The sequence below is a fragment of the Calliphora vicina genome, chromosome 3 (assembly GCF_958450345.1).
Source record: "Calliphora vicina chromosome 3, idCalVici1.1, whole genome shotgun sequence".
Lineage (NCBI taxonomy): Eukaryota > Metazoa > Arthropoda > Insecta > Diptera > Calliphoridae > Calliphora > Calliphora vicina.
This window is the reverse complement of record NC_088782.1, coordinates 46,060,057-46,070,254: the sequence shown is the minus strand read 5'-3', so window position 1 is coordinate 46,070,254 and position 10,198 is coordinate 46,060,057. Positions and strand designations below refer to the sequence as shown.

The 10,198-nt window shown below is 32.2% G+C and overlaps 1 protein-coding gene across 1 annotated transcript; it reads right to left on the bottom strand.

Moving 5' to 3' along the window:
• Positions 1–437: 437 nt before the first annotated feature.
• LOC135955435 (uncharacterized) lies at positions 438–3,854 on the bottom strand. The gene is made up of 7 exons (XM_065505785.1): positions 3,677–3,854; positions 3,501–3,622; positions 3,351–3,443; positions 3,088–3,300; positions 1,198–1,536; positions 984–1,143; positions 438–913 (listed from the first exon to the last, which is right to left on the bottom strand). The coding sequence occupies exons 1-7, from the start codon at positions 3,852–3,854 to the stop codon at positions 438–440; spliced, it is 1,581 nt and encodes a 526-aa protein (XP_065361857.1).
• Between the last annotated feature and the right edge of the window lie 6,344 nt (positions 3,855–10,198).

Here is a 10,198-nt window from a genome sequence, read left to right as displayed (position 1 = left end):
GATATGGATGATAAAAGGGTCGAAACCATATTTTGAAGTTCAACTGCATAACATCTAGGCATATTATTTTGTTGATATAAACTTAAACAAAAATGTAAAGCTTTTTTTTTTAGAGTATCAATATTTAAGATTTCGGTTGTAATGAAAACTTCATGTGAAATTGAAAATTCATTTTTAGGAATATTATTTTTTTCCTGTATTGTAAAACACGAACTTTCTAAAGATTGCGTGGAAGTACTAAATGCATGTAAATTTTCTAAATGTCGTCGAAAGGTATTAAATGTTGTAAATGTTTGGCCACAGCCATTTTGTGCGCAATTAATTTTTAACATTTTTGTAGATAAATTGTGATCAACTTTAAAATGATATATTAAAATATTAGGATTTTGAAATTTTTTTGAACATAGGAAACAAGTGTAAAATATTTCGTTTAATTGTCAATTATTAGTATTTAAAAAACTGATAAGAGAAGTAATATTTACAGATTTTAAATCAAATTGTGTATAAATATCATAAAAAAATTTTTGTATAAATTGCCATGGCTGTTCACAAGCTTCCGGATATTTTAATGAAAGTGTATGAAAAATTTTAAAGCAAATATCCAGACACTCAATAAAAGAATTTAATTTTAGTAAATTGCTATTAAAATATACATAAAAACCTTTTATGTCCGCGTCGGTTAAACCCTCTACGATGATGAATGGTTGTATTGTTAATCCAGCAGAATAATATTTGTTTATTACTGTATTGATTTGTCTTTCATAATCATTTATACACGTCAATCGCAAAACAAAACTTTCTTGGGAGTCAACTATTGTTACTCGTTTATTTCGTTTTCCCATTTCGTTTTTAAATCTTGCTGGTGAAGGTAAAACAGCATTTAACAGCAAAGTGTATATATAATCCTCTGAATCTTTAAATAAAATAAGAATAAATATTAATATTTGTACGTATGTAAATGTAAAAAATATTTTAACATTTACCTGTACTTATAGACGATGTAATTTTCGATTGTAATTGTTTACAATATTCATTGTGCACATGAATGTCATAAAATGGTTTAATTTTTTGTTTAAATAATTCCCATTTCGAAAACAGAAGATGTCCTTTTTTGGGGTACATTGCATCAAAGTCGATGTTTATCTAAATTAAATAAATTAATATTTTATATTAATAACAACTAAATATGTACATTACCAATTCCGGAGCTCGAGAATCAGATAATTTGGACCAAGCTTTAAGAAAATCAAGACTCGTTAAGTTTTTTATATCATTTTGGCGCATATGATATGTTTTTTTCCACTTGTCACAAACTTCTTCCCAATTGGAACTGTCTCTATTAAGTGTGTTTTTTAAAGCTACAGATATTGATTCATCATATTCCACGTGTTCTATGTCAGATGATTGACTAGTTGTAGGACTGAAGCTCGGAGTAGACCCCATAAGTTTCCTTTTTTTTGCACATTTGTTCCTGTACTTGGAATACAATTTTCCACCAGCATTGGTTTTTCCTTTTCTCGGAATATAATAAAAATCCTAAAAAAAAATTACATCCAATTAAATTTGTTTTATATAATTATGAAAAGTAAATAAAAAAGTAAAATTAAAAAAATAAGGCTGTAATCTATAAGCTAACAATAGTCTAGTCTATAGTCTAGTCTATAGTCCAGTCTATAGTCCAGTCTATAGTCTAGTCTATAGTCTAGTCTATAGTCTAGTCTATAGTCTAGTCTATAGTCTAGTCTATAGTCTAGTCTATAGTCTAGACTAGACTATAGACTAGACTATAGACTAGACTATAGACTAGACTATAGACTAGACTATAGACTAGACTATAGACTAGACTATAGACTAGACTATAGACTGGACTATAGACTAGACTATAGACTAGACTATAGACTAGACTAGACTATAGACTAGACTATAGACTAGACTAGACTATAGACTAGACTATAGACTAGACTATAGACTAGACTATAGACTAGACTATAGACTAGACTATAGACTAGACTATAGACTAGACTATAGACTAGACTATAGACTAGACTATAGACTAGACTATAGACTAGACTATAGACTAGACTATAGACTAGACTATAGACTAGACTATAGACTAGACTATAGACTAGACTATAGACTAGACTATAGACTAGACTATAGACTAGACTATAGACTAGACTATAGACTAGACTATAGACTAGACTATAGACTAGACTATAGACTAGACTATAGACTAGACTATAGACTAGACTATAGACTAGACTATAGACTAGACTATAGACTAGACTATAGACTAGACTATAGACTAGACTATAGACTAGACTATAGACTAGACTATAGACTAGACTATAGACTAGACTATAGACTAGACTATAGACTAGACTATAGACTAGACTATAGACTAGACTATAGACTAGACTATAGACTAGACTAGACTATAGACTAGACTAGACTAGACTATAGACTAGACTATAGACTAGACTATAGACTAGACTATAGACTAGACTATAGACTAGACTATAGACTAGACTAGACTATAGACTAGACTAGACTATAGACTAGACTATAGACTAGACTATAGACTAGACTATAGACTAGACTATAGACTAGACTATAGACTAGACTATAGACTAGACTATAGACTAGACTAGACTATAGACTAGACTAGACTATAGACTAGACTATAGACTAGACTATAGACTAGACTATAGACTAGACTATAGACTAGACTATAGACTAGACTATAGACTAGACTATAGACTAGACTATAGACTAGACTATAGACTAGACTATAGACTAGACTATAGACTAGACTATAGACTAGACTATAGACTAGACTATAGACTAGACTAGACTATAGACTAGACTATAGACTAGACTATAGACTAGACTATATATTAGACTATAGACTAGACTATAGACTAGACTATATATTAGACTATAGACTAGACTATAGACTGGACTAGACTATAGACTGGACTAGACTATAGACAGGACTAGAATATAGACTAGACTATATTATAGACTAGACTGGACTATAGACTATACTACTATGCTAGTCTATAGACTATATGTTTTCTTTCTTACCTTCATATTATTTTCAGAGGGAAACAGGGAGCAAATTTCCGCGGTTAGCTTTTGAAAGTCATTTGGATAAAGCACAGTGTTTTTATAGATGACATCTTCTATTATGATATTAACTATGTCTTCCCTTTGCTGACATGTTAATTTTTGGGATTCAGCCGCGTATTTTAGAATATCTCTACCTTTTGGTGATGAATTTATCAATGTCTTCAAATCCTGCAATAAATTTTAATTAGGTTTATTATATAAATAGTTATTTATTTTACATTTTTATTGTTAGTGAATGAACTGCTTGGGGACATGTCATCATTGTTGTCAATCCATAACTGGACCTTTGAGGGCTCATTGTCAACTCCTAGCTGATGAAATATTTGGAATTATAATAAATATTTGTAAAATTAAACTCCTTTACTCACCTCAGTTTTTCTCCATGTAACTAGTTTGCTACGGAATTCCGCACGTAGCCCCAAATGTGGAATAGCTTCTGTTAGGTCCGCGTTTGTTATATACGGCAAACTCCTGTATGTGACATTGGCAGCTTAAATGAAATAAAAAGTTGAATATTTTTTTTATTTTAATTTTAAAATATTACCTTTCAATGTTTCGAACAGGGACTCCATATTTATGGTTTGAAGAAATTGTTGAAGATCAATTTCATCATTAAAATTTTCACTGTCCACTTCCACTGAATTGATAATGCAAGAATCTTGCATATCAATCACATCTATTAATTCTTCGGTATAATTAATTAAATTTTGTTTATTTGCCATTTTAAGAATTTTTTTTTTTTATGCACGCGCTAAAACTCAACTTTTAATTGCAATAAATAGTACGAAGTCGATCATATGAACGCCGATCAACAGCCACCGCCGACTCATAATAGCAGCACAAAGCCGCCGCGGAAAATAGCGGCTGAATTTTTAAATATTATAATCGGACATTTAAACTTGTTAATTATAACGATTTAATTTTTATGGAGCTTTTATTTAATACTAATACTAACTAATGGACATATTACAGAGATTTTTTTTGTTTGTTAGTCAATGACAACTAAATGATTTTCATAAAATGGGCAAAATTAGTACTTTTATGGCTAAAGATGAGTTCGTGTCGGTTGTTAATTGAAAAGATTTTTGATTTAGCATCATGGGGATTGGAAAAATTAAAACCTGTGAAAAATAACTTTAAATAAAAATTCTTAAAAATGTTATTTATAATCAGTTTAAATTCTTGCCAATTTCAAACATTTTCAAATGAAATAATAAATAAATAGTATGAAAATAATTTTAAATTTTTGCGTAATTAGCCGCAGCCAGTTATATATTGAACTGAGTTTATAATTTTATATCGTCGTGTATTATTTATTTTTCCGTTGTTGATCTGACAACATCTTGTATTGTTTACATTTTTGTTGTTTATTCGACAGCTATTCGTACATAGTTTGACAACGGATGTTAATGAAAAATTATAAACATTTTTGTTTCAATTTGATAACAAGCGTGTATAATTTTCCAACGTCTTTTTTCCCTCTGTGTAGTCAAGCATATAAGCTCGCAATCGCCCGACAACAAATTTGTATCCATTGTTGCTCTGATTAAATTGATATTCTTCCTTCTGATTTTTGGATTAGGTCTGCTATATCCCTCCTTTCTAATTCAATGTGGTCACTGTTATCTAATATTTTGCTGGCCAGTGGATTTTGGTGGATTTCAAGCTTTTCTTTAATATTTTTCTACATGTTTCTTGCACTCGTTTTTTACAAAGTGTACAATCCATCCGGAGCATGAAGCTAAAGTTCACAGCTGTCTTCAAAATGTCTGCCCAAATTATTTATTTTCTACCGACTTCAACTATTCAAAATCAATTGGATTTCAATTGTGGAGTTATACAGGAAATGTGATGATGGTTTAGCAATGATCTACCTTAGCTAACTTATTAGGCAGCTGTTGTCCCGTACAGTTTCATTGGAATAATTTTCCACAAGTATATTTTATTTTTTGTTTTACATTCTTCTGTTATTTAACTGTATTATAATGATTCTGAATTTGTCTATATAAAAGTGCTAATACAGCGTTGAATAAAATATCTGCTGAAAATATCCTTAGCACTCAATTTCCATTTGGGATTGAACTACCCGAAAGAGTAAATATACTTATTCATATATCCACAGCCACAGATATAACTATGGAAGTGGTTGCAGATGCAGTTGTACTCCAAGACTCATATGTATGTACATAAGTATGTATTTATGTATCTGTGTATCTTTCGATCGGTTAGTATTTGAAATGGATGAATGCATAAATGCTGTTTAAATTATGTGCTTTCGCTGTGCACAAACTAAACTGAAAATAGAAAATAATCTGAAACGAATTTATCATAAAACGTGCATAAATTGACATCATATGCAGCAACCAATAACTGCTGTTTAGTTTGCTGTTATTTTAAGCACGCTCACTCTCCTCTATATTTCACAAACTCTAGCGGCTCCATAGTTTTCTTTAGGTTTTCTTAACGCTTTCCAATTCAATTGGAGTGCTGTTGCTGCTGCTGCTGCAGATTGTTTTTGTTGGTTGTATTTAAACGGGGCCAACACAAAAACCAAAGCACTTTTACAAGGTGTGTTTCGGTTGATTTGTCCATATTAGAAATATGAAATTGAAATGCAAAGATCAAATAGACCAAACTTAAACTAAAATATTTAATGGTTGCTCCAGAGATTATCCAGTAGGATAAAATACTATTAAGGAACCAGTTTGAAAGCTTATTTTTTTTTTGTTATTATTATTTCTTTTTAGCTGTTTAAGGAAAATCAAAGTAGGGAGTAACTGTTAAACATGTACACTAAGAAAATATTGTAGTTGGGATGGTTTTTAGTGAGTAAGTTTTATGGGTTGTATATTTTAGGTATTTCAAACTCCAAACTTATAAACAATGTTATTGACAACGCACAGTGGTTTGAGAAAAAAAAGATGGAAATAAATCGGTAACTTCTAAACTCTTAGTCCGATTTGAATGAAATTTGACATGCGCATTTTAAAACGATCCTATTTCTTCGGCTGTGTTCCGATTTCAAAACGATTAAATATATAGAATCTCCTCGTCGAGCACTACAAAAAAACCATCAATTATCTCTTATAACTTAGGAGATATTCTCATTTGAAAATTAAATTTTCAACATTTTTGCTCACCCTACTCCAGTTTTTTGATAACTCCACATCGAATCCATTAATCTCGAATAAGAAAATTACGATCATTTTACTTGATATCAGACTTTCGCAGACTTTTAATAAAATTTTTATTTGAAATTACTTAAAATTGCGGGATTTTTTTAAATTTTTATTTTGAAACATTAGTACAGTATAAATTTATACAAAATATTGGCCATTGTTATCCCATCTTTCTAACAACATATGAAGCTGCCCATCTTTTGAGGCCAAGAAAATATCGAATACTGTTCTAAAGTGAAGCGTATCCCAGAGAGAGCATTCTGCATCTATCGAAACAAAAATTAGTTGGACGAGGCACGGTCTGGACTATAAAGCGGGTGAGGTAAAACATCAAAACCACGTCTTTCTAAATAGTTTTAACAGCTTTTGCAACATGTGGTCTAGCGTTGTTATGATGGAATATTACGGTTTCATATCTGGCCGCATATTCTGGTCGTTTTTCGGCCAATGCTCGTTTGAAACGAATCAGTTGTGCTCAGTACAGGTTCCCCGTTATGGTCTGGCCAGATTTAAGCAGCTCATATTAGATTGGACCCTTTTGGTCGCACCAAATGTAGAGAATTTCCTTTAGCGTCATGGATATTTAACTTTGGTGGCGATTCAGCTGGTTGGCCGGGCTTCACATACGATCTCCTACGCTTCATTTTATTGTAATAGATCCATTTTGTATGGCAAGTAATGGTTAGGTTAAGAAGGCAGCCAGTATCGATTTCGTCAGCTTGCAAACTTGAGATTTTTTTGACAGTTCATCCGAAATAACATTGCCAAGTACACCAGAATGACATGGCACCCAGAATTACTCCAGGTTAGAATATCTCGTCATTCCATTAAGAGATACCCGGCATTCATCTACCAATCTGGATATGGAATAGACACCAGAGATGAATTTGATAGCAGGCTTACTGACAGTACAAATTCCGATATTCACACCAAATAACCTATAGTACTTCTTTCAGTGTACCGCCCTTTTGATGGCTGAAATCTCAGCTGGACCCTGTAGCCTGAAACACACTCCCTTCTGAAAACGGGGAATATAGAAGCCATCATCCATCCCAACAGCAGACTTGGAGCATCTGTATAAATGACAGACATGTTCCTAGAATAAGGTAACTCGCTCGAAATCTAAACATTGCAGCATCTATTAATAAAGTGTAAGGGAGTGCAGTAGTCAATGTTCACAGAGATACAAGCTATGCATCCTAGAATAGACGCATGACCGGTACAACCAGACCTACATGATCCTACAATGCTTCGCTTCAATTCGTATGATACCCAATTTTCCTGCAGCTCGCAAACGTTTTGAAATTGCTGCTTGAGTAGCTCCCAATGATTTTGCAAGCTCTTGTTGAGTTTGACAACAATCATCATGTACTAATACCTCCAATATTTTGTCTTCAAAACTTTTTGGCAGGACTGGGCGATCTTTGTCTTCCTTGTAAAATCACCACTTCTGAACCTCTAAACCATCTCTCTCACGTTGAAACCGATGAAACACATTCACTATAAGCTGTGGTGTGCTTTAGCGGCATTTTTTTTTTCCAAATAACGATCATTTTACAAACTCATCCAAATGTGCAGTTCCATCATTCATATTTCCGTATTTAAAAAGAACATTGTTAGATTTTTGGCTGCCTTTTGAACGTGGTCCCCGAAAAGAAAGGCTTCAAATAACTTGATGATACCACTAATGTTAGCATCCGTACTCTATTATAATGAAGCTGGAAAGAACAACATCGCAAATACCCTACAGATCTTCCTTCAATATATCAGATATACATTCCTCCTTAGATTTCCTCATGCGATACCAGTATCTCAGTGTTAATATATAGAATCTATCATAATTTTAATCAAGTCTTGTGTAAGAAATATAACAAAGACAAAACGATACAACTTGTTTCCAGACACTATTAGGAGACAAAGCGCCTGGAGACAGGTAACTAGCCGTAAATTATTACAAATTGCTGTAATCTAATAGTGAAATTCTCATGAAATATTAACAAAATTTCTCTAACTGTAATTATCTTAAACTTTAATATAGATTTTTTTTCTTAACAACCAGCACCACCATCATCCATCTATCTATCTGCGCTTTAAAGCACTTACACACAATATTGAATTTCTTATTGTTGGTTCAGCTTAAATAGACTCGAGAAACAATAAATTATTAAAACTACTTTCATCGTTCTTTCTCCAATAAAAACGGCACTGAATGGCAAAGCGTGCAATATTAATAAATATTAAAAAAATATAAGAAAAAAAAACAAAAGAAATTATTGCAACAGAAAAACGATAAACAGAAGGATATTATTTTATAGTTCATATCAATTTTTTATTACTAACAGATTTTTTAACATTTGGTATTTATATTTCTTGACAGACAGACTTAAATATGTTGCCATTTTAAAAGCCGAAAGTTGTTAACTCCCTCTAGTTTTAGGAATAACTGCAAGCTAGAGTGAAAGTTAACATTTCCAGTAGCACAATTTTTTAGCAAGCATGTGGAGTGGCTGCTAATTTGCATATTTCTGCACTAAACTGTTGCTTTAATTCCATTTCTAGCATTTTGTGCTCCTTATTGGGTTGGCATTTAAGTTTTCATTTCTTGTTTCTCTAGGAATTCCAGTTGCCACCCGTTAAGTTGCTGCAAGACCGTTAACTAATGCTTGTAGTCAAATTTTCTTGAAAGTTTAATTAGACTTCGCTTGATTTGTTATGAAATTCTAAACTTCAATTAAACTGAGCTCTACTAAAATGGCATTTTTGTGAAATTTATGCGCTTCTAATAACTGCTATTACACTTTTAATACTTTAACGACAACAATTCCTCTGCTTGGCCATAAACGGTTTGTTAAAGACAATAAGAAAAACTTGCATAAAATTATTACAAGTCGGACAAAAGATGTTGCTTTTATCAGCGAGGGTTGGGTGAAAAGTGCTGATGATTTAATTTGTATAAAAGGTAGTGCTGAAACAGTTTTCGCTGGAAATTTACAATTATCAGCTTCTAAACTCAACACACCACCCTCCTACATGGCATGTCACAACTCTTCCTTGAGCACCAGGAGTAATTATTATTATTTTTTGACTACAACAGTACAAATATAAATTGCCTGGCACTCTACAACTCGACTCATGCCAGTCATCAAGATTTCTTCTTTCACATTTTGCACACTTTAAGATGGCATTGGAGTTGCTGCTACAATATCGCTCCAACAGCAACGACCAAGTGTTCAAGGAGGCAGGCAAGGAAGGAAGAATTATAAGATGCTCTTTTAATAACAACTTTTATACAGAGATGCTTAAGAGCAAACAACACAAAAAAAAAAAAAAAAAAAAATAATAAGAAGCATTCAAAGTTACTACATGGTTAGTGTTACTGTTGCTGATGCTGTTGCCTGTCGCTCGTACGTACACACATGTTCAGTGCTGATAACGTTTGTTGCAAGTGTAATAATAATTATAAGTTCATATTTGTTGCACATGTTCATGAGCAGTAACGAGTACTTAATATGCAACTTAAAACATCAACAACACTAGTAACAACAACAGCAGCAACAGCAGCAGCAACAACATCAGCATTGCTCATATTGCTGAACAACAATAAAAATAACACAGTTTCGCATATTTTATGGTGGCAAAACATAAACTGCAGCAGTGGCCTTAGTGACAATGCAACCCGGCAATTGTAACGTAAAAAAAAACTACATCACCAAAGTGGTATTTAAATTTAAATTGTCCTCTTTATAAGACTTATAAATGAATTTAATAAAAGTGGCTGGAATTTGTTTAAATTTTTTATACAAAAACATTTAAATTTTGGTTGTTGTTTCTCCTTATTTTTTTCTTTTAAATTGTACATAAATTTTATGTTTACATTCATTTATGTA

Coding starts and splice junctions, on each gene's coding strand:
- LOC135955435 (XM_065505785.1), bottom strand. CDS start 3,854: ATGGCAAATAAACAAAATTTAATTAATTATACCGAAGAATTAATAGAT. Junction 1,144..1,197: donor ATTCTCGAGCTCCGGAATTG/GTAATGTACATA, acceptor TATTTAATTTAG/ATAAACATCGACTTTGATGC. Junction 914..983: donor TACATCGTCTATAAGTACAG/GTAAATGTTAAA, acceptor TTTTATTTAAAG/ATTCAGAGGATTATATATAC.